Here is a 25680-nt window from a genome sequence, read left to right as displayed (position 1 = left end):
CAAAACCTTTTCTGCTTTATCATAATTTTAATTAAAGATGATCTATTTTATTGTTCGAGTCTTTGTCTAGGTAACTACAGAATCGTTTAGATAATTAAATTTAATTAATTAATTAATCAATAACTGAAGCTAATTAAATTTATTTTAAAAGTATAGAATTCTTAAATACCTTTGTAAAATAATCGCCATTTTATCACTTCATCCCTTTCTTCACTGTCTCTAATAGTTCGCTGTTAAAATTGTTGGGGAGATGTTTCTGGTTCGCTTTAATTATGATTAATATACTCGGAAATTTTAATCAGCTATATATGCTTATTTCCTGAAATCTGTAAAAATCCCCTTTTTGTAGGAGATTTCAGCAGATAAAAAAAATCAAATTTCATCTACTCCTAATTAAATTAGAAGGCCGAAACTTCGAGGACATACCTAAGTCCGATGACAATGTTTTAGGGAAGTGACCCACCCCGAAGCATAATTAAATATAGAATTTAAAGGTGATGTTCATTCATAAGAAATACTTTAATTTAAAAAAATATTAGCGAATGAAACATGTAGTCCAGCAGAAGGTATATCGATGTAAGATCAGCGTTAAAACATTATATTATATTCTCTAAATAATAAAATTTGAGAAAAAATATTAAGGTTTTTAGTATAGAGGGCATACTACGGATAATTTGTAACAAATGTTTTTGAGGGCCTCTAAATTGGAGGCCCGGACAGCTACTTTGTAAAATGTTCTCTTTAATAATGCTCGAAAAGAATTGATTTTAAAATTCATATTAATGACATTTATTACGTTAATATCAAAATGGAAAATTAATTAAGTTTTCATTAATTGAAAATATTAAATTTCTATTGCATAATAATCATCGCATAAACAAATATGTACAGTACTGTACATACGTAGGATATAAGAGAAGTAGAAAGACTCCACTTATGTTCTGCATAAGCATTCAGTCTCTTCTAACGTTCAATACACCCATAAGGCAGAGTTGAATAGGTGTTACTGTTTGTTGCAACAGTAGAGCACTCAAGATGCTGTAGGGGAGACGTGCCAGTTTTTAACCTTATTGGACGTGTAGAGAGAAATAGGGTAGACCTGTACACTTACATTTCTCTACACAGGCATAAGAGAAGAGCCAAAATTATATATAGTATATAGGCCTAAATTTAGGGCCCGTGTGTCCGGGGCATTTGTCCAAAACCACCGTTGGCCCTTTTATATTTGGTGTTATATATACCGGCAATCATACATGTAATTATTTTTTATTCGTCGAAAAGTGCCGGAATATTGTTTTAGTGTTTAAAAAAAGTAAAAATAGATTCAATTCGTGTTATAACTTAATTTTTTATATATATTAATGTATTTTCTTTATTTTAAAAGCCGCGTTACGATTTAAGCCGTGTTGCTAATATATACAATATTTGTTTGATAAATGATAAAGATTTTGTCTCATTAGTCACAATCATCCCTCGTAAGGAATCGACTCGCCCGAGTTTATTAGTTTCGTTTGAGAGTCAAACGAGCCATTCACAGGAAACATGGCGAAGAGGGCGGGTGGCGATCGACTACCTCTCATCCTCTTACTTACAATAATTATGCTAAATACGGGAAGATGCCAGGCTGAAATACTCACGGGCCAGGTATTAAATCCTCCATACTTTAATCTGGCCGAGGGGAGGAAGATTTACTCGTCTGCAACGTGCGGAGAGAGTGTTTCCGAGCCGGAATTGTATTGTAAATTAGTGGGTGCCAATACGGATCGATTAGACAATCCCAACATCAATTTAATCCAGGGTCAAGTTTGCGATTTCTGTGACATCAACGATCCTAGGATCTCTCATCCTCCCGAATATGCCATCGATGGAACGGAGAGATGGTGGCAGAGTCCTCCTTTATCGCGTGGAAATAAATATAACGAAGTGAATTTGACCATCGATTTAGGCCAGGTAAGAATTTCGAATGAATTTTTGGCTTAACCCGAATTTTAAAAAAACCCACGTGCTTAGAGTCACATGGCTAGAAGTTTCGTTTAAATAAAGTAACTCCTACAAATATTTAAGTATCTGTTATGTTAAATTTTGCTATTTTGTGAAAATATATAAATAATTAATTTAATTAAATGTAAATCAAATACACGAAATGAGAGTGGCCCTATAATTTTAACAGTAAATTTATGTATGACACATTAAATGTCAAGGCCTGTATAGTCACGAATAGGACCCGACTTCTCTAATGGTCTGGGGCCCCTATTAGTCCCCCTTTATCCGGGCCCGAGGGCGAATTTAGTCCCGGTTTCCCCCAGAAAACCGGGGAACTCAGCTAGTAAAACATTTATTGTATTTTATTTAAACTTAATTTAATGCTTATATTTAATACATAAAAACTCAAATCTTGGTAATAATTTAACTTAAGTAAACTCAAACAATTTAACAAGATTTACTGTAAAATATCTTATCCTGAAGATAAGATAATTGATTTTATTGATAACTTACAAACATTAATTACAATACAATATTTCCGACATATTCCGAATACTTTAAATATGTCGAAAGCTTAAAGAATCCTTATTTTAAAATTATTTTTGGCATTTCTAATGTCCGAAATGCCTTATATAATATTATAAACTTAATTAATGTATGAAATAATTTAAAAAAACAGGATTTTCTTTCGTTTCGAGTCGAAATTTGTAACTTGATCCCCCGAAAGACTGATGTTCTCCAGATGGAAGAGTGGGTGACGTCTTTCGACTTCTCTTCAAAAGTTCGCATTTAATTCGTATTTTTTGTAATTTCAATGAATAGAAACGAAAGAAAATGTTAATAAACTAATCATATTTAAGAATTAATTAAAGCAAATTCTTTAGACTCCTCGCACGAATTAATTGAACGAAGCGAACTTTTACTTCTTCCTTTATAATTATAATTTTAAGAAAGAGGATGTAAGAAAAATAAATATACCGAGGAAGTAATTACTCCACCTACTTCTATTCAGATTTTTACTGAGATAAGGGGCCAAGCTGAATATATGTAAATGGTTGTATACTTGGTTTGCCAGATTTAATATTGTTCATTTAATTGTGTTAGATTTTAGATAATAAATTTAAAAATTCGAATTTCGATGTCAAAGCTGACATATCTTAACAGCTGCGAATCAACATCTTGGGTCATAGTCCAAAAACATGTGGGTGGTTGGTTAGTGTGAGAACTGTAAATGGATCTAATGACACTGTTGGCCGTCTGGCTTCCCCCCTTAAACGACATTCCTGTAAAATTCCTTACGCTTTTCTCAATTCGTTCATTAAATATTTAAATATTAAACAATTTATACTAATTTTATAATTAATAAAACAGTTATTTGAGTGTAAAGTGTAGTTACTTTTAACGCTTGTTACGCTCCTTTACATTGTTTCTTTTCTACCGAAAATGTTTATCCTGGATTATTAAGGAGATAAAATGATTTTTTACGAGTAATTTATGACAGTTTTTACTCAAATTATTTTTTAGACGTGTAAAAAGTAAAATTATCTTCAAATTCCGTGTAGATAGAATACGAAGGACGAAAGAAGAGTCGAAACTCTTAACGACGTTGGATGGGAAGTGTCATTTTGTATATCTGATATCCCTATCGTTATTTATTTTACGATACTTTCTTCTTTATCTATTCATTTTTTCTCCACTTTCAGAAGGATAAAGTGGGTTAATTAATTCTTCTGTTTAATATAGCAACGACTTTCTTGAATTATTTCCACTTTATTAATCCGTATCGCATCTTGCAGAACCCCTTTTATAATTTTAAACTCTGTATTTCTTCTGTTTGAGATATTTAATGCTATTTTTAGCGTTTAAAATTATTAAAAATATAACTTTATTCTCATTTTGGGATCTGAATTTACGTTAATTGCTCCCACAGAGTAAAATACGGATAGGTTTTGAAGTAAATTTTTCATATTATTCTATATAAAATAACACAAAAATATGCTTTTTAAAGATTAAAATATGAAATATTTTAGTAAAAAATGATCGAAACCATTCACAAAGCTTTATTAATGCTTATAAATTATCACACGAAACCATTTTAAAAAGGTTTTTTTTTCGTAGTGGAAATTAACGTATCGTAGAGGAAGCATCCTTGTAATGGTGCATACTAAAAGAGTAAATACTCTCAACTTGTCACAAAGCTGATACGTTTACCTATTTTTATACTATATATTAATTTAGTGTAGTGTAGTATGACAATGTGAAAATTTACTTATTTATTGGCAAATTACAAGCGATTTAGCGAGGATAATCTTCACCTCTCAACAGCAGAAAGTTAGATAAAAACAGAGAATTGAAATTTCTTTGCAAATTAAAATATTTATTTTTGTTTTCATGAGGATGTTTTCCAGAAAATTTGTAAGGAAACTTCTGCCTTTTTTTTTTCCTTAATTGTGCGATATTTAATGGGAGAAATGTATAGAAACGTTTATATTATTGTAAAAACAGGAAACTGATAATTAGGTGCAACGGTTTGTTTGCACGAAAATACGTTTCACAGTGCAAGAAGACATTGAAAATAATTTAATTTTCTTGAATAAAGAAATCATTTGCAGCATCCCACTTCAAAAGCATTTGCTGACGTTTCTTGATTAATAAAATAAAACGACTTGTGCTCTTAATTTGCATTTTCTCTTGCGCTATTCTTCTCTTCGAAGAATAATATGAAAACTGCCTTTTGTTTCGGCGTAATCCTACCTCTGAGAAGAACGTGGCAAAGGTAAATGAGGCGATAGAAGGCGAAGTTCCTATTTTTATCTAACGCCTAGAATTAGAACTTCGATGCTGTGGCACCCCATTTCTTCCAACGTTTTCAACACGCCTATAAAATTTTAATACTAAATTTGTTTGTTTGTCTGACAGATTTTTACACAATACTTTTGTATTTTCTGCTTTACCTTGCTATTTATATTAAATCCAGGCTAAATAATTAACATTTAAGATACTTTTCCTCTTAAAGTGACCAAAGAACTTCAAAATAAAAAGTAAATAATAGGCCAACAATTATAATATAAGGCCCACATACTTTCAAATATTCAAAAATCATATGGACAAGCGGCATTATTCTATAAGAAGCTCTGACACTGTAATTGTATGTTGAATAGATAATATAGAGAGAGACGAGAATAATGTTCTGTGACATCACGAGGAACGGTACTTTGAAATCTTTATCGTTACGCAATTGTTACGCTAGTAAATAAATAATAATCTCGATTGTAATTGACATTTTGAAATACTTTCAAAATGTACAGGGTCGAAACCTTCCTTAATAATTCCTGATATTAATGAGTTCGATCCTAAGATAAATATAACACCAATAAAGATAAATAAAATAAATATTACGTGCCGATACACACAGTTTACTTCGTTTCTGCTCGTTACAAATAACGCAATAAGTAATTTGACACTTCGAGTTAAAAGGTGTGTTGTGTAGTTATAGTTATCTGTTGCAACGACTAGAAATGTGACGTAAATATTTGTCACGCTTCTCTCCCTCGTAACTAGTAGTAAAAATTTTGTCTTATTTTTTATTAAACATTGTCCATCCGTCCGAATTCGAGCCTCCAATAACGGTCACTTCCTAACAACTGGCACCTCTAAACAATGGCTATTTTATTTTGACACATTATAACTCCTGTTTGTGTTTTTGTGTGTTGTGACGTCGTGTTATATTCTTTAAACTGAAGTGTAACCGTAGTAGTTCGTGAAACGAGCAGGAAATTGGGAGGTGTGTCATTAGTGGGGATTTTCCTAATCCAAGATAAACAGCAGCAAACAAATAACAGCAGAAAGTAATTAGTTCTTTCCTATCTTTCATTGAAAGCAACGACTTCATTTTTGTATTTCAAATAGATTTGTGAAAATATTTTCAACATTTTTATTATAAAATAAAAAATTAAATAGATTAAAATAAGAAAAATTAACAAATTGTTTTGAAAACATCTTTCAACATATTACAGATTTTGTAGAATCATCATTTGGAGAACTTGCATACGCCTTCTGCAAATATATTGTTTATTTTTAATAAATAATTCTGATAACACAGAACTTATCATAATATATTTGGGAAAATTATAAATTTAGTTATATTTATTTTTTCGTTCTATAATTTCGAACGAAAAATAGTCATAATTATCATCATCCTTATGAATCAAATCCTACGATCGTCACTAACATGCTGGCTACGTGGATTTTCCCGATTTTCTTCACACGTATAACACCTAAATAGGGGTCAGTTTCGTAGAAAGTCCTCCCGAGAGGCATCCCCCCTTGGCAGATTGCCCACGTGTTGCGTTACCATAAACCAAACCAAGCTGTTTTATCCTTTGTTCCAAATCGTTCACGTGACATCTAACCAGAGGATTGAGGGTGACGAAGACTACAGCCCCGTTTGCATACTGTAAAACATGACTCGATTTTAAGATGGCTTATTTATGCAAATTATGTGAATAATCGTGTTATTTATGATACTGTATGGGGTCAATTCAGCTCTGAATGAGACGGTTAGGACTTTAACGGAGATGTAGAGTGTACAGCATACCCATAGGACCAAAAAAAAAAAAAAAAAATTAAAGGAACCATATCTCTATACGTGACCCTTCGCGAGATATAGCCCAGAAATTAGTCTATGTAAAATTTTGCAGGGATATTTGTATATAAGGAGCATTGATGATGTTAAATTTTGGTGGTTAAAGGTCGAGGTGGTAGGGAGATAGAGTGAAATCCCGTGTCGTATCTCGAGTGGGATCGGACTTCGTGACGATTTTATTTGTTGACATTTGCAATTTTTTTTAATATAAACCTCGTCTCTACTCTCAAAATCAAGCTCTTTGGTAATTTTATAATTAATAATATAAAAAGTTTTTTAAAAAGTTTCATAACAGATGGCGTCACACCGAATTTTAATTTTTTTGCCGGGAAAAGTTACGCAACTCGTCGTTGGCCTTTTATGTACCGATATAAAAGTTGTCGAACAGTGTTGAAGCATGTTTCTACCAAAATAGTTTGGGCCCATTTACTCAAAGCCACGTGACTTCGATCTTTTACTACGTCACGTGGCATCGATTCCTCTTACTAGAAGAAAAGAATAATATTGAATCTATGTAACAAACAGTAGCAGGCAACCATTTTATAATTCATTTACAATAAAGTTCGAATCTTAATTGTTTTTGAGTGATGTAAGGTATAAATCAAAACAGTCTCTTTACTATAACTTGTGATATTCATTTCATATTAAGGACCCACCAGTGGCAAAGCGGACTGTGTTCCCTGAACACTGGGAGTTCGGTCGTGGGTTCCGTCTTGCTTGGACGGACTGACCACGTGGAGTTCTCTGGGTTTTCTCCAAGTCTGTAACGCTCGAATAGAGGCCAGTTACTCTTAAACAAAGACCTCCCGGAAGGCATCCTCCCTAGGCAGATCGCCCAAGTATTCCGTTGCCATAACTTAAACAAACAAACATTGCATATCATCCATTTTTTGTCTTTGAAAATACAGGTTGTCATTGTGTCATTGGTTCCCTTACATAGCTGCTGGTTACCTGGACACCTCTACAACGTAGCTTATAATAATGTGATTTAAATTCTCCAGAACAAAATATTAATTATTTTTATATTTGCAGGAATTCCATGTGGCTTACGTATTTATTAAAATGGGCAATTCTCCTCGTCCCGGCATTTGGGTGCTGGAGAGATCCATCGATAACGGAGAAACGTACAGGCCTTGGCAATATTTCGCCGACACTCCAGGAGATTGTATTCAATATTTTGGAGAAGATTCTTATAAACCAATTGTGAAGGACGATTCCGTTATCTGCGAAACGAAGTTTTCAAAAGTCGTACCCCTGGAAGGAGGAGAAGTAAGTTTAGTGTATTTAATATTTTACCAAGTTTATTATATTGTATGTCGAGAGTACAATATAATAAGAATGATTGTGAATCAATGTTCGTTAATTGATGCCCAATATAATGAAAAGAAGTTTTCTAGATAAATTTCTCGAGTGATGTTAAAAGAACCAAGTTTTCATGAGAAACATTCGAGTTCCGTGACTATACAAAATTAGCTTTGTCAATACTTATAAATAATTCAATTTTTAAAATATTCTTTCCGCTCTGGGGCTCCAAGAGAAAGTCTTTTATCGCGTCCTTAAGGCTGTAGTTTTCAACTCTGTTGCCGCGGCACACTACAGTGCTGCAACGACACTTGAGGGATGCCGCGAAGAGTAATGTTGAGCAGCGCCATAATACTTCATACATGTATCATTAAAACGAAACGTGCCATAACTATAATAAAGAAGTAGGGTGCTGCGAGAAAAAATTACCAAGTTGAGCTGCCACAATTACAACAAAGGTTGAAAAATACTGCTCTAATGAGTTCGAACAGACAAAATGTGAGTGGCGAAGTTCAACACTCACTTGTGACTGACCACGAATAATGAAGTACTCACGGTCAGGTACGAGGGATAGTGGTATGGTATTATCTCTGGTTGTTGGGCCCAGTCTGTCGCCACTTCTGACCTCATTATCTATCAATTAATCGCGAAATAGACGGGCGGATGGCCGAGCGGTCAAGGTGGCAGCTTACCTCACTGAGGGACCCGAGTCGAAAAATCTCTAGAAATTTTTCGGGGGTGGTTCGTCCGGATATATCGGGTCCCGTACTCAGGGCCGGATTTAGATGAAAAGAGGCTCTAGGCTATTCCACTTATGAGGCCCTTTCATCTCCCATTTTTAAGTTTGTTTATTAGTCATATACGTAGAATTTCTCCTTATTTTCGGTTCAGTGTTTTAGTGTTCACTGTTTTTAGAATAGTGTAATTTTAATTTTGCTAACAATTTGAATGTAGGCCCCTCTTGATCTTGAGGCCCTAGGCTGAAGCCTAGTTAGCCTATAGGAAAATCCGGCCCTGTCCGTACTTCACCATTCGGCCACCCCATTGTGGGCCTGGCCGACCTCCCATAATGAGCTTGCTAAAAGAGACCCTCTTAGTGCCCACCGGGTCGGAAAGAGTAAAAAAAGAAAAAAAAAATCACGATATTCTCTTCCTTCAAAAACTAGATAGGTTTTCTTGATGTGTATAACTTCATATTGCCGCCGTATTCATTCCATTAGACATGAAATAAATATGAAGAAAATGCAATTATATAGATTTATTTTGCATTCATATACGTTACATTTATACTGCTACATACTAATAATTTTCAACCGGGGTACCGCGAATTTTAGTGATGAGCAGCATCATAATGCTTTTTACGTATATACAGTAATTAAAAGTTATTTTGTATATTCATATATAATTAAAATTATAAATTATATAATAACTTTATAATGATTTTATTGAAAATACTGTATACAATTTAAACAAATTAATAAAATATATGTACAAAATATATAAAGAAGTAGTGGTGCTGCAAGGAAAAACTACCAAGTTAAAGTGCCACTATTAGAAAAAGGTTGAAAAACACTGATATATTTAGTAGATTTTTCACTTTTACAATCTGACTTGGTCTTAAAATAGCAGTTGTCCAGCCAGACTTTTTTCTCATAATGTTATTAGTTGAAATTATCTTATTGGAAATACAATTTTAACTCTTTTTGCCCCGTGGGCACTAAGACGGCTTTTTCAGCAAGTCCTTTATGGGTTCGGCCAGACCCACAATGGGGCGACTGGGTGGTGAGAAACAGATCAGACATATCCGAACGGACCACTTCCAAAAAATCTTTAAAGATTTTTGATCTGTCAGGATTCGATCCCGGGTCCCTCCAGACAATAAACTATCATCCTCGGCCATTCGGCCATCACTACTTTAATTATATAGTACCACACGAAAATGACCGACAAAAGCATGTGACAATTCATATAGTATAATAGGAATTTTATTCTAAGTGAAAATTCCTAAATCGGTTTTGAGTTTTACTGTTTTTACATGTAAATTTTTCTCCCTAATTATCTATAAATCTGATATTATTGAAAAGTTTGTCTAAAAATCCTTAGTTGATCGTTATTCATTCCGCAATAATGAAGGGAGAAGTCGCTATAGCAAGTTGAAACGTATTCGCAAATAAGATTGACCAGTTAACAAAATACATATTTAAACAATTACATAGTAATATCTCTTTTCCTATCTAAACCATGTTTACTTGGCACAAGAATTCGTAACATTTTTGGTTTCACAGGTTGTTAACCCAATCCCAAATCTGGAGGTCCATGATTTTTCTTCATTCTCGCTTCTTCCATCATAGCTTTGAAAATCATCAAAGCACACTAGCCCATTCACCACGGAAAGGACAGATACCTTTGAATGTCTTCACTTTGTAGAAAAGAGTAAGATTATTAAATAAAATGTGCCCAGCAAAAATTATATAAACAAAATCTAACACCTTATCTTCGCTGAGAAAGTTTAATTTTAAACAAACGTTTTCAGCCTATTCTATAGGCCATCATCAGGCTAAAAAATCGAATAGTATTGTTCCATAAGAACGAATACAAATATTTAAACTTTAAATTAACAACGGATTAATACAAATATTTAAATTTAAAAATCAACAACGGATTAAAAGATGATACATAATAAACTAATAACGTATAGAATTAAAAACAAAATAAAAAACAAATAAAAAACAAAATAAAAATCAAAAATAAACTCAGAAAAACTTCTAAACACAAGCATAGAACCATAAAATAAACATGTAAATTAAGAGTTCCTTGCAGAGTTCTTAACCATATACTTCCAGGCCGATGGAAGGCCCTCAGCGTCCCTCGCATTTATACACGCCCCTTCCAGCTTGCTCTTGTAAATCTCTATTTTCTCAGCGGTCCTCGCCAACGTTGGGGAGCTTACGGGTTTTATAATGTCCGCTTCATCCCATTTAACTATCGAGCTTTCGGTCTGAGCCATTTGGGATAGTACCGTGGCGTTGGAGCTTTTTCTGATGTTATACTTGTGCTCCTTGAGTCTTACACTCAAACTCCTTGTCGTAACGCCGATATAATCTTTCTTAATTCCTAGCTGTGCGTTCTCGTATGGTATCCTATACACACCCGCTTTTTCTTCCTTCCTAATGCTATCCTTGTCATTCCTTAAAATCTTATAAAGGTTCGGGGCTCTTTTCAGAATTATTGATGTCTCATTGCGGTTCGCAATTTCTTTCATAATGCTTTTGGCATATCTGTTATAAGTGAATTTAGTGATCTTAGCGGGACGTTGTTTAGAGCCTCTTGCTACGTTCTTCTCGTACCTTTTAACCATTCCTGTTATTGCGCTTTTCCTGTATCCTAAGGTTTCGGCTACCAGTAGAATTCTGTTAATTTCCTTTGCTCTGTCCATAACGTTATCACAATATAGAAAGGCCCTTCGGATTAGAGCCCGGAATGCCGCCATCTTATAATGATACGGATCATTTGATTGCGAAGGGATATAAAGCGGACTGTGCGTTGGTTTAACGTAAACACTGGTAGATAAATGCCCGTTCTTGAACTGGATGTTGATGTCTAAAAAATGAATTGTTACGGAACTTTTCTGTTCTAATTTCAGTTTTAGGCCGTCGTTATTACGATTGATGCCTTCAATGAACTCATTAATCTTACGGTTATTCTTCCATAATATAAAGATGTCGTCTACATATCTTTTAAAATATACTATATCCTTACGGAAGTCAAACAAAACTCTTTTCTCCAGCTTTCTCACAACCAACTCACATAGAATTCCTGAGATCGGACTTCCCATTGGAACCCCTCTTTTCTGTCTATATGCTTGTCCATCATAGCTGAAGATAGATTCGTAGCATATCAGGTTAGCCAGTTCTACTACTTCGTTGTTGTAATGTAACAATTCAGGGATTCTGCTGAACAATAATTCGAGTAGTGCTTCCTTGCATGATAGAATTCTTATGGACGGATATAAGCTCTCATAATCTAATACCGTTCCTACTTCATTTTCCATTAACGATATGTGTTGAATTTCCTTAACCACAGTTCCAGGATCCTCTGCCACTAGTGCGTTGCTTTCAAGCTGGGAGGAGATAAACTTGTGTAATCTTTTTTCTAAGACAAAAGTCGGTCCTCTGCACTTTTCTACTATCGGCCTAATTTGTTTACCCTCCTTGTGGGTTTTAGCGAATGCAAACAACCTTGGAATAGCAGGCCTTGGGTTCCGGCACTTCTTAATAAAAGGTAAAACAGTAGAAAGCTTTGTCCCTTCTAGCTTCTTGACCCGTCTATCAATGCTCTCAATAATATTAACGTTAACCTTTTCACATTCCGTTTTTTCGATGTAATCTACTATCGCCTTTTTGTAAGTTTCTCTTTTCATGATCACCAAATGTTTAGTTTTGTCCGCTCTTGTTACCAGTAAATCGTTTACATCCAGCCAACGCTTAGTAACCCGAATATCGTTATTCTTAAGCCCTCCTAGTTTCCAACGTTCTTGGTTTTTAATGACCGTTTTCCACCTAAAATAATCTTTTTCTATCGAATCTAGCCCAACGATTCCTCTTTCAATCTCTTGAATCGATGTTTCCCAATTTCTTGGATTCTCAGGGACGAAGTTCGGGCCTTTTTCTAGAACTTCCCTAATCTTGTCTGGTACCTCCACCTGGTCCCACACAACAAAAGTTGCAAGATTTTTCTTATTCTTTCTTACTGCTTGCTTAGCGATAATCCATTTCATTTTCTTAATATATTTCCTCGTCAAATTCTTATGAATCTTGTCCGTTAGTCCAACAACTCCTTTGTTAATTTCTATTAACTCTTCCGGATCATCATTATATAAACTATTTTCGATTTTTATTAATTCGATTTTTTAGCCTGATGATGGCCTATAGAATAGGCTGAAAACGTTTGTTTAAAATTAAACTTTCTCAGCGAAGATAAGGTGTTAGATTTTGTTTGAAAAGAGTAAGGCCATAAAGAGAACACGGGAACAAGCAATGTAAGAGGAATGATAAGCAAATAGTTAACGGAGGAGGGTATACAGGATCGAAGGAAATGGCAAATGCCTATCAAACGAACTACAATAATATAATTTGCAATTATTTACTGTTTTTTTCAACTTTTTCCGACCCGGTGGCACCAAGAGGGTCTCTTTTAGCAAGCCCATTATGGTTTCGGCCAGGCCCACAATGGGGTGGCCGGGTGGTGAGGGACGGAGCCCGATATATCCGGAACAGACCATCCCCGAAAAATCTCTGGCTTACTAGCCCGGAAACACCAGAGCGGTGGACCTTGGTCATCCAGGCACGAATTTTAATCTATAACGAAAACATTTTAGAGTTAAATGCGATGCATGCTAATAAATACAACAATAATAATATTGACTTTTAATTATTAATATTAATTCTAATAGCCACTCCTCAAAATCAATCAAAAACATGTGAATATTTTAAACGATTGTTTTCAAGTGCTAATATTAAGTAAGAAAATAGTAAGTAAGTTTATATATCGGTTTCTTTTATAAAAATTATTTTATTCGTGATAAAATTTTAATAAAAGAAACTTGTAGATTGTTGTTTTTGATTGTGTTTAGCATTTTTTCTTTTTCGCTTTTTCTATTGTAAGATTTACATACACAGATTATTTTTATCGCAATATTGAATGAAATTCAGAACTGTTTATAATAAATAATTAGCCTAAAATTTCAGTAAGGAGTGTTCTCTTTTAAAATCTCAAATTGACAATCTCTATCGTTGACATTAAAAAATATTAGGTTGAACATGGTGGATTTTCTAGTGGTCAAAGAGTTGGCAACGTGTTTCCCAAATTAAAAAATAGTGCCCTCTTGTATCCATTATATAGATAAATAAATAGAATCAAATATTTTAATTAAATATTTTCAAACATTTTAAGTTTTAATAAAAGCAATTATAAGTTTATAAAAATATTTTGTAACTAAAATATTAGAAATTATTTATCAGAGTTAGTCTGATAAGTGATTTCTCTGATTTGCGTAAATTTCATTTATTCTGATAAATATTGTTTGGAACAAACTTTTACCTTGAAAAATAAAGTTTACATTACACTTTTTAATAAAAATGGGGATACTATAGATTACCACCTATGGAATTTCGGGTCTTTGAGTATATATCTGAACTCAGGAGACCGAGGCGAGTTCAACGATACCCTACTTTTGGACCGGAGACGAAAAAGAATAAAGTTATCATACTTTCTTCCAGCGATTGCGCGATGATAGGGAGTCGCGTCGCTCTCTCCGCTAAGTCGGCCTCGCTATCGCGATCGGGAGTCGCGTCGCTTGCCGTTAAAATTGCCTTTAGTAGACGTTTTCCCCCTTTTTTTACTTTGTTCAAGAACTACCGTGAATCCATAACTAGTGACGTTTAGCGCATGGCGGCCTGCCGGCGGCTCCCCTCCGGGAGATCAGTCGGGAGCACGAACAGTCGGAACGGCCGCCACGTTCGCTACCATAAGTAACATTAACCGAAATGGCGATCGCGCGACGATCGGAAGTCGCGTCGCTCTCTCCGTTCTCGTATCGCGTGTTTAACCCTACTGGAGATACCATAGTCCGACGTCGTGGTTTGCAGACTTTACCGCAAGATGGCAGTACTAGCAGCTATGGTGCCGTCTTTATGAGAGCATTAAAAAAGTATGGTAACTAAAAAGTATGATAACTTCTTTATTTTTCGTCTCAGGTCCAAAAAATAAAGTACCGTTGAACTCGTCTCGGTCCCCTGAGTTCAAATATATAATCAAAGTCCTGAAATTCCATAGGTGGTAATCTATAGTACACCCTTAAAAATATTCAGATAATTTTAACAAATTAATATTTTTAGTTTTTTAAATCTATTTATTAAGAATTATTATTTATACATTCGAGAATAGACCTAGTTTAAAATTTTAATTTAGTTTAATATATTGCAATATTTTTATTAATGATTCAAAATCTCATTTTAAGTTTATTTTTTTAATATATTAATTAAAATTTAAAATAAATTTCAAAAATATTGTCGGATATTTATTGGCTTATTCCTTATGACGTCATCGAGCGCGAGCAACGAATTACCAATAAAACCGAAGTCCGTTATAATTTAAATTTTACGTATCAATTACGGAAAGGTTGTTGGTTGTGTGTTCTCGACATGGCCGAAAACAAATCTATGAATTTAAGCAGAGTTATCCAGAAACACGCTGGAAGAGCTAAGCAGATATTTTTACAAAATTTCGGAAAAGCGGACAAAACAAAAGATGTAATCTTTGAAGAATATTTAGACGAATTCAATAGATGTCTACTTTCAGTAAGAAGATTGGATAAAGAAATTAAGAATTTCTTGTCTTGTTCCAAAGCTATGAAGGAAGCTAATAAACAGCTTACGGATTCCTTTATAAAAAATTATAACATTCAATATTTAGATTCTAACGGACTTTCTAGTCGTCTTCAATGTTTAGAAACATCGTGGGATGTGTTTATTCAGGAAATAATTGATCAGATAACTGTACCGGTATCAACATACATGAACCGTTGTAGTAAATTAAATGTTAAAATTGCCAGGAGGAATCGTAAACTTGTCGACTACGATGGTTGTAGGCGTAATCTGCAATCTGCATGCAATAAAGACGAAGTAATAATTAGTAAAGTGAAAGAACAATTCGAAGAAGTTAAGCGTCGTTACGAAATGATCAACGATGAGCTTCTCGAAGAATTGCCCGAACTTATCGAGAAAGGAGTTTGGTTCCTGACTACAAATACAGAAAGTTTCTTCCAAGAACAAATAAAATTTAATAAGGAATATGCAAATGCTTTAACAAATGTCATTGATGTCTTCAGACAATTTGAATATCGACCATTAAATTTTAAATATAGACTATGCAATGGTATTGGTGAAGATCTCTGTAATCTTTCTTTACCAAAGAACAGTACATTTTTTTTTAAGACTGATTTAAGAGCATCCACACCTGTCGAAGCTAATTTTAAACAAAAATCAAAATTTGGAATAGTGGAAAGGAAATATTTTTCGAGAAGTAAAAGCACAAGTTGCATTAAATCTATCGGTGATGTAACTTCTATAAAATCTATCGCCGGAACGGAAAGTGATTTTGATGAATATAAAGAAAATTCCTCGAACTGCACGGTAACTGATGTAGATGGTTACGACGTGCCCGTCGATGCCAATGTTGAAAATTTACCTTCCGGAGTCTTATATAAAGTGAAAACGTTATACAGATATGTTGCCGAAGATTTGGACGAATTAAGTTTTGAATGTGGAGAAATTATCAGAGTCGTGAGGTATGACGAAACGTACGAACGTGCCGAAGGCTGGCTCTGTGGTATTAAAGAATCTTCGGGGGCGAAAGGACTCTTTCCTGCTAATTTTACAGAACCTATTTAATTGCTCCTCATTTAAATGGATTCAAACCTTTGTATCCGGTACTTCCTTTACTGTCCAAAAACGAACGTTTTCGGCCTCACTCGAGGTCTGCTTCAGGTTAATCGAACAAAAGAACGAACGAGAACTGGCTTCCAAATTATTTGAATTAATCCTCGAGGAACTTTTAGTTTTAAAATATATTCGAACCTAATTTTGAATATACGCGTGCGCTATGAAGCGTTGCCGTTTTCGTATTCTTCGCATACGTAACGTCATGCGTATGAAAGGGCGTTGCCGTCCTTAAAGTTTATGCATTTCCCTACTCTGCCGGCCCTGTATATTTCCAGGGCTTCGAGGGCCCTGATGTCATCCGTCTGAAAGGCTCTATTTATCAATCTGGCGTTGGATAGGTTCGCGTGAACTTCTGGATCGGTGGCGTAGGTGGATAAGGCGGTGGTGCAACGAGCATGGTTTATATCGTATCTGTGCTCCTTGACCCTCTGTTGGATGGAACGTTTAGTGGAGCCAATGTATACCAATTCACGCCCAAATCTGTCATCTCTCACTGGAATACTGTATACACCTGGAGCTCGAAGCGGGTTCATTTTGTCCATGGCGTTGCGCAACAATTTATATATATCTTTGGACCTTTTGTACGCCACTCTGGTAGCAGTTTTGGTTGCAATTTCCTTGTATAAGGTCTGTAATCGCCGATTGTATTCTACCACCGCGTATTGGATGGCCGGTTCCTGAATCCGATCCCCATGCGTAATGGTTGTGCCTTGCGTATCCCGTGGTCTGGAATAGGCTCGTGCTAGCTTTCGTATTAGTTCTTTTTTGTACCCATGTGCCATTGCGATGCGTTCTATCTTTTGAAGCTCCATCCTAGTATCCTCCAACTTGGAAGGGTGTGTATGTGCTCTTCTAACTAAAGCGCGGAACGCTGCGATTTTATATGTGTAAGGGTCGGCTGATTTTGCTGGAATAAACCATGGGATGTAGCCAGGTTTATAGTATATACCCGTTTCAATCCTTCTTCCATTTAGTCTGATGTTGATATCCAAGAAGTGGGCATTGGTGGTAGACATTTGGTCCATTTTAAGGGTCAACCCGTATGGATTGTTGTTCATGCGACTTAAAAAATTATTGATGTTCGTTTCCGTTTTCCACAGGATAAATACGTCATCTACATATCTTTTATATATAACTATATCGGACCTATATTGTGGTATGACGGTTTCTTCCAATTTACGTAGAACCAGTTCACATAAGTCGCCTGAAAGCGGGCTGCCCATGGGTACCCCACGTTTCTGTATATAGGCTCTGTTGTTGAACTGAAATATGGAGTTATAACACATGAGATGTGCCAGCTCGAGGGCTTGTTTACGATGTGTTGGTGTTCTGCATTTGACCAAGAGGAGATCCCTCAGAGCGCAGAAACATGGTTCTAACTTTATCGATGGGTATAATGAGACAAAGTCCAACACCGTGATGAGTGCTCCATCTGTTAGCTGCGTTTGCCTTAATAGGCCTATTCGTTCTGTGGGGTCCTTGACGATTAGATTGTAATCCCTCAGATGGTCAGCCGCAATGTTGTGGACTGCTTTATCAAGGAGTTTTGTCGGAGACCTGGCCTTGTCTAGAATGGGTCTAAGAGACTGTGCGGGCTTATTGTGTTTTCGCAAAAGCGAATAACTTAGGTGTGTCTGGTGAGGCCACTAACATCCTTCTCAATTTCAGCTCATTGGCAAGAGATGTTTTTGTAAAGCGTGTGCAACAAGCCTGTAGTTTGTATACAAACCCTTCGTCAATCGGTTCACAATCCGTTTCGGTGATGTATTGCTGCATAAGATCTCTGTATGTGGACTCTTTTAGGAGTACTAATGCCCTGCTCTTGTCGGCTTTCAATATAATGATTCGTTCCCTCTTTAGCCAGTTTTTGGTTTTTTGTAGAAGATGCCAAAAACCTTCCTCCTGCGTTTTGTTGTTCTTGTCGGAACAGATTTCTAATGTGGCTCTCCATCTGTAGTACTCCTTTTGGATATTATTCATGCCTCTGATTAGCTTTTCAATATGCGGCATGACCTTATCTAAGCTTGTAATCGGGGTCTCCGGCGTATACATCGGCCCATGCGCCAAGGTGTTAATTAAATAGTCCGGCGGAGAAATGTTATCCCAGCATACTAATGGAATTACCGGCATGTCTTTTTCGACCGGTCTTTGCTTTTTTAAAATCCAACGCATCTTTTTCTTGTAATTTGCGGTCAGGTTCCTCTTTAAGATTTCTTCAAACGCGGCGGCCTTTCTGTTTGCTTCTTCAAGATCCGTTACACTTTGTTCAAATAGAACATTTTCTTCTTTGATTAGTTTATCCAGCTTCGAATACACGCACTTTCTAGTTGATCTAATTGCCTTTCTTAGACAAAGATTTCTCAGCTTTGGTAGTAGGGACTTACATCCTTTCGGGAGATGTATGCGGTATATCGTCATAGGAAATACTTTGTTCCTCTTGCATTCTAATAGGAAATCCAATTTGGCTCTGGCCCTAGTTAGGGCAGCACTAATCTTTTGTATATTTTGGCCGGCATAGCCATGTAAACTACCCAATCTACTAGTCTGACTACCGGTTTATTTAATCTCTAAACTCTTCTCTAACCTTTGTATCCGGTACTTCCTTTACTGTCCAAAAACGAACGTTTTCGGCCTCACTCGAGGTCTGCTTCAGGTTAATCGAACAAAAAAACGAACGAGAATTGGCTTCCAAATTATTTGAATTAATCCTCGAGGAACTTTTAGTTTTAAAATATATTCGAACCTAATTTTGAATATACGCGTGCGCTATGAAGCGTTGCCGTTTTCGTATTCTTCGCATACGTAACGCCATGCGTATGAAAGGGCGTTGCCGTCCTTAAAGTTTATGCATTTCCCTACTCGGCCGGCCCTGTATAATTCCAGGGCTTCGAGGGCCCTGATGAGTAAACCTATTTATTAAGAATTATTATTTATACATTAGAGAATAGACCTAGTTTAAAATTTTAATTTAGTTTAATATATTGCAATATTTTTATTAATGATTCAAAATCTCATTTTAAGTTTATTTTTTTAATATATTAATTAAAATTTAAAATAAATTTCAAAAATATTGTCGGATATTTATTGGCTTATTCCTTATGACGTCATCGAGCGCGAGCAACGAATTACCAATAAAACCGAAGTCCGTTATAATTTAAATTTTACGTATCAATTACGGAAAGGTTGTTGGTTGTGTGTTCTCGACATGGCCGAAAACAAATCTATGAATTTAAGCAGAGTTATCCAGAAACACGCTGGAAGAGCTAAGCAGATATTTTTACAAAATTTCGGAAAAGCGGACAAAACAAAAGATGTAATCTTTGAAGAATATTTAGACGAATTCAATAGATGTCTACTTTCAGTAAGAAGATTGGATAAAGAAATTAAGAATTTCTTGTCTTGTTCCAAAGCTATGAAGGAAGCTAATAAACAGCTTACGGATTCCTTTATAAAAAATTATAACATTCAATATTTAGATTCTAACGGACTTTCTAGTCGTCTTCAATGTTTAGAAACATCGTGGGATGTGTTTATTCAGGAAATAATTGATCAGATAACTGTACCGGTATCAACATACATGAACCGTTGTAGTAAATTAAATGTTAAAATTGCCAGGAGGAATCGTAAACTTGTCGACTACGATGGTTGTAGGCGTAATCTGCAATCTGCATGCAATAAAGACGAAGTAATAATTAGTAAAGTGAAAGAACAATTCGAAGAAGTTAAGCGTCGTTACGAAATGATCAACGATGAGCTTCTCGAAGAATTGCCCGAACTTATCGAGAAAGGAGTTTGGTTCCTGACTACAAATACAGAAAGTTTCTTCCAAGAACAAATAAAATTTAATAAGGAATATGCAAATGCTTTAACAAATGTCATTGATGTCTTCAGACAATTTGAATATCGACCATTAAATTTTAAATATAGACTATGCAATGGTATTGGTGAAGATCTCTGTAATCTTTCTTTACCAAAGAACAGTACATTTTTTTTTAAGACTGATTTAAGAGCATCCACACCTGTCGAAGCTAATTTTAAACAAAAATCAAAATTTGGAATAGTGGAAAGGAAATATTTTTCGAGAAGTAAAAGCACAAGTTGCATTAAATCTATCGGTGATGTAACTTCTATAAAATCTATCGCCGGAACGGAAAGTGATTTTGATGAATATAAAGAAAATTCCTCGAACTGCACGGTAACTGATGTAGATGGTTACGACGTGCCCGTCGATGCCAATGTTGAAAATTTACCTTCCGGAGTCTTATATAAAGTGAAAACGTTATACAGATATGTTGCCGAAGATTTGGACGAATTAAGTTTTGAATGTGGAGAAATTATCAGAGTCGTGAGGTATGACGAAACGTACGAACGTGCCGAAGGCTGGCTCTGTGGTATTAAAGAATCTTCGGGGGCGAAAGGACTCTTTCCTGCTAATTTTACAGAACCTATTTAATTGCTCCTCATTTAAATGGATTCAAACTATTTGAGTCAATATAAATTTATTTATATGAAAATTTGATTATATGATTAAAAATTATTATAATGATATATTTCAAATGTATGATTAATTATTTGTCATAAGATGAATTCTAATAATGAAATGATATTTATAATTATTTCATAATTTTAAAAATTGATTAAGGCATTATTGTTATTGCATGTGTTTGTTAAATATAAATTTTAAAATTAGAATATATAAAAATTCAATTAAAAAATTAATAAATTGGATAAGTTTAAAAATATATTTGTAATTGCTTTTTTATTCATTCACTTTTATATTTTGTGTTTTTAATGCTGCTTTAATAAAGTTAAATTAAAAGTAAATGTCATTATTGAAATTTGTTAATTCATATAGAATAGAACTTTGTTTTAATATATTTAATTTTATTGAATATGTAAGTACAGTACATTTCATACATAATTTAAAATTTTGTTCTATAATTATTTTAAAAACAGAATTGATTTAAAAAACATTTACTTTCAGATTGTTGTTTCGCTCTTAAACGATAGACCCAATGCGGATAATTTTTCGTATTCGCCAATACTGCCAAGAGTGGACTAAAGCAACTAATGTTCGCTTGAGATTGTTAAGAACAAAAACATTGTTAGGGCATTTAATGTCCCTTGCTAGGCAAGATCCTACAGTTACAAGAAGAGTAAGAATCATTTTGAAAGTTTATTTACTTTATTTCAACTGCTATATAATAAATCAACTTAACAAACAGCTTTTATAGAATAAGCTTTTATTTGATGAAGAAAATCAGAAAAATTTACAAATATTCAAACTATTATAAAGTAATAACTATAAGTTTAATTAAAAAATGGTTATGATTATGTTTTTTCTTCTGATCGTAAGATTATTCTGAGATTCTCGATTGAAGTCCTCTTAAAAATGAAATACAGTTGAACCTGACTTTCTCAAACATGTTTATGTCAAAAATATCTGTCTTGAAATTTATTTTTCCCCCTGTATTTTCAGCCTACATTCAATATATATCCTAAGTTTATCTCAAATTTTCTCCCAAAACCTCTATATCTCAAATTATTGATTGAAGTGTCAATTATAAATTCAATCCTCTAAGACTATATTTTGATACTATAAATTATAGTTGGAAAGCATCTCTTGCAATACTGTAACATAGTTGTAATTAATGCTGCTTTTCTCCAATTAATGAGTTTGGCTTGCTTCTTATTGGTAAACAAAAGTCGGACAACAAAAACTATTGACAAACTATTTCTGTTAAGGTATTTCAAAAATGTTTTTATACTTAATTCAGGTATGTACTGTACTTGCTATTGTATTTATAAAGTACTGTATGTACCTAGTGTTACCATCCGTCCGGTTTTCACCCGGACAATCTGGGAATTGACTCACTGTCCGGGTGAACTATTAATTTTGTCCGGGAATTTCGTAGAAATTGTGAAACTACGATGAAACAAAGTTCTTGCAAATATTGTTATAAATTTACACCATTTGAACAACGAAAGACCCTCACACTCACTGAAACTCATCTACCATTCTGCCATGTTACTCTGTTTATTTTGATGTGTGACGTGCAACCTGCCTCTTGACCTTTTTTTTTATTTATTTATTTTTTGCTTGTATGTTACTCCTATGCAAGTCCCTAGTCCCTAACTGTAACTGATTTAGAACCAGCTTGCAGGTTATTCTTTGCATTGTAAAATGACATTGCGTCGGGAACTTCTGTTCGAACAAACCTGACCGGCCATCCGGGTCAGCGATTTTTGTAAAGGTGGCAACACTAACTGTACCTCCAATCAAACCTATTACTGTTTACTGAGTAGAACCTCTATATCTTAAAATCTGTCTATCTCAAATGTTTTTCTTCTTTCCACGAGGTTCAAGATAGACAGGTTCAACTGTATAATAATGACCCTTGTTACTGTGTGTATTGTGATTAATGTCATATATTTTAAAGAAAACCTCTCTGATTCTTTTGGTGTTTATTTTCTAGTTCTATTTATTATATATTATATGAATGAACTGTTAATCTCATAGAAGTTAACCAAATATACTTACTTTATATATATATATATATATACATATTTGATTTACTTGATCTATATAAGAATAAACTTCATATAAATATCATATATGTTATTACCAACAAAAAATATTTTAATAAGAACAAGTACTTTTGGTTTAATTTAGACCATCTTTGGATTTTCTATCAATCAAATACATTAAATACATTGAAAATTCATTGCATTATGGAATCAAAAATTTAGAATTGTGTTACAATGTGTAAGGAGCATAAGTTAAAATATAAAGTGAAATAAATTTGGAAGTATAATAATAAATAAAGTGTATCTAAAGGTATAGTAATAAGTAAATCAATGAAATAAATAACAAAATATTTAAAACATCAGGTAGTAAAATTAACAATAAACAAATAAATAATAAAATAATAAACAAAAAAATAATAATAATAAAGGTTAAAAGTATAGTCTTGAAGGGTTTTTTTTCATCACCACTTGGGATTCCCAATGGGTTGATGGAAAAGTCAGATACTTGCTGTACTTTCAAGAATTTCAGACAGTTTTCAAGTAAGAATAATTGCAATCATGTGGGACATTAACTGATTTAATAATTTGCAAGAGGAGTTAATTGAATTAAAAGAGGATCTGGAGTCCAAAGCTTTATTCCACACACATGGATTTACCAAATTTTGGAATCAAAATTATACTAAGCTCATCCAAAAAGTAAGTACCATTTGGGTATTAAAAAAGATTTGCAATTTGTTTTCATTTGTATTTTATAACAGAAAAATCTACATACCTTAAACTACTTTTTGACATATTCACCATGCGAATTAAGGCATGTGTCATATCTTGGCACTTATTGCAACATACCCACTTCATAGAATTCAGCTGCCTGTGACCTGAACCAGTTCCGGACATTTACCTTCATCTCATCATCACTTGCAAAGAAATTTTGTGAGATGAGAAAACAAATGGAAGTCGAATGGAGCTAGGTCCAGATATTAAGAGGGGTGATGGAATTGTTTCCAGCGAAATGAATCAAGCAGTGTCGTTATGCATGCAGTATGTGGTTGCGCATTGTCATGCACAAACACAATGCCAGAAGTCGGTAGTCCACGCCTTTTGTTCTGTATTGCGTGCCGTAACTTCTTCAATGTCTCGCAGTAAGCTGTGGATCTCATCACCACTTTGCAAATGATGATGAGATCAAGGTAAACATAAAGCAGATACTTGCTCAGCAAATAATTAGTCTAATTCACAAAACAACACCTTTACTTGTTGCTGAGATATTTTTATTGAGAGAACCAACGTTTTCAGCCTACTCAATAGGCCAACCTCAGGCTTAACTTTCGAAAATGGAACATTAGCGTTCCATTAAAAGAATATATTTGTTTAAAAATTCAAAGCATCAGTAACGGAAATACAAAAATACAAAATACAAAACATATCATTAATGGAAGAGGAAGTGGCAACGGTATTTGATTATGAAAACATGTATCCTTTCGTAAAAATTCTTGTTCGATGTAAACCCTGAATTAATACGTTACAACGAAGAGATGTCAGAAATGGCCAATTTAATATGTTATGAATCCTGCTTTAGTTTCAATGGCCAAGCGTACAGGCAAAAACGGGGAGTCCCAATGGGAAGTCCAGTCTCAGGAATATTGTGCGAGTTGGTCATTAGAAAACTGGAGAAAAAAGTCCTGTATGATTTTAGAAAGGATGTAATATATTTCAAAAGATACGTGGATGATGATCTTATTGTATGGAGAAATAATGGTATGATAAGTAAATTCCTAGAAGGGATAAACAGCAACAAGGACAGCCTAAAATTGAGAATGGAACAAAAGAGTTCCTTGGCTATCCATTTTCTAGACATTAATATTGTGTTCAAAAAAGAGCATTTTTCTACCGACGTGTACATTAAACCAATGCACAGTCCACTTTATATTCCATCGCATTCTAATGACCCGTACCTTTATAAGCTGGCAGCATTCCGAGCTCTTATCAGAAGAGCCTTTATCTATTGTGACAACGTTGTTGACAGAAATAAGGAAATCGACAGAGTCATACAAGTAGCCGAATTCCTAGGATATAAAAAAGGCACAATAGCAGGAATAGTTAGAAAGTATGAGATGGGCACAGCAAGAAATTCAAAACACTTTCCCAGTAAAATCACAAAGTTTACTTACAACAAGAATTCAAAAGGCATTATGAAAGAAATTGCAAACTGCAAGGAGACCAGAATGGTTCTAAAAAGAGCTCCGAATCTACATACAATCTTAAGAAATGATTAAGATTACATTAAAAAGGAAGAAAAAGCAGGAGTGTACAAAATCCCTTACGAGAACACGGAACTAGGAATCGGAAAAGACTACATTGGAGTCACAACAAGAAATTTAGGGATAAGACTTAAAGAATACAAGTATGATGTCAGGAAAGGCTCCAACGCAACAGTGCTTTCGCAATTCGCGCAGACCCAAGGCTCAATAATTAAATGGGAGGAAGTGGTTATTGTCAAACCTTTGAGCTCTCAAACGTTAGCAAGTACCGCTGAAAAAATTGAAATTTACAAAAGCAAGTTGGAAGAGACATGCATAAATGCGAGGGACGCAGACAGCCTACCGACAGCTTGGAAATTTGTAGTCAAGAAATGTATCACAAACTCGTAGGCTTACCTTAGCTTATATTTACATTTTTCATCAATTATTCCTCAATAATTTGCTACTCTGTTTATGAAAAAGT

At 34.4% G+C, this 25680-nt stretch overlaps 3 protein-coding genes across 3 annotated transcripts in view; all 3 read left to right on the top strand.

Moving 5' to 3' along the window:
* Window positions 1-1541: 1541 nt before the first annotated feature.
* The window catches only part of LanA (laminin subunit alpha), a 167504-nt gene continuing 143365 nt past the window's right edge, over window positions 1542-25680 (top strand). Inside the window, 4 exon segments of the mRNA XM_067285291.1 lie at window positions 1542-1950; window positions 7661-7897; window positions 21416-21478; window positions 21480-21587. Coding sequence (XP_067141392.1) covers window positions 1543-1950; window positions 7661-7897; window positions 21416-21478; window positions 21480-21587 — 816 coding nt within the window. The 5' untranslated portion in view covers window position 1542.
* On the top strand, window positions 15046-16399 carry LOC136987520 (amphiphysin-like). Its single transcript, XM_067285257.1, has one exon. It carries the CDS (start codon window positions 15133-15135, stop codon window positions 16378-16380), a length of 1248 nt encoding a protein of 415 aa, XP_067141358.1. The 5' UTR covers window positions 15046-15132; the 3' UTR covers window positions 16381-16399.
* On the top strand, window positions 19550-21107 carry LOC136987513 (amphiphysin-like). Its single transcript, XM_067285250.1, has one exon. The coding sequence runs from the start codon at window positions 19637-19639 to the stop codon at window positions 20882-20884; it is 1248 nt and encodes a 415-aa protein (XP_067141351.1). The 5' UTR covers window positions 19550-19636; the 3' UTR covers window positions 20885-21107.

This window comes from Centruroides vittatus, unplaced genomic scaffold (assembly GCF_030686945.1).
Source record: "Centruroides vittatus isolate TY-2023 unplaced genomic scaffold, ASM3068694v2 scaffold_2520, whole genome shotgun sequence".
NCBI classification, from domain to species: domain Eukaryota; kingdom Metazoa; phylum Arthropoda; class Arachnida; order Scorpiones; family Buthidae; genus Centruroides; species Centruroides vittatus.
Note: the sequence above shows the minus strand (reverse complement) of the source record. Positions and strands in the feature narration are given on the sequence as shown.

Bases quoted from the DNA above. Each gene is read 5' to 3' on its own strand.
- LOC136987520 (XM_067285257.1), top strand. From the start codon at position 15,133: ATGGCCGAAAACAAATCTATGAATTTAAGCAGAGTTATCCAGAAACAC.
- LOC136987513 (XM_067285250.1), top strand. From the start codon at position 19,637: ATGGCCGAAAACAAATCTATGAATTTAAGCAGAGTTATCCAGAAACAC.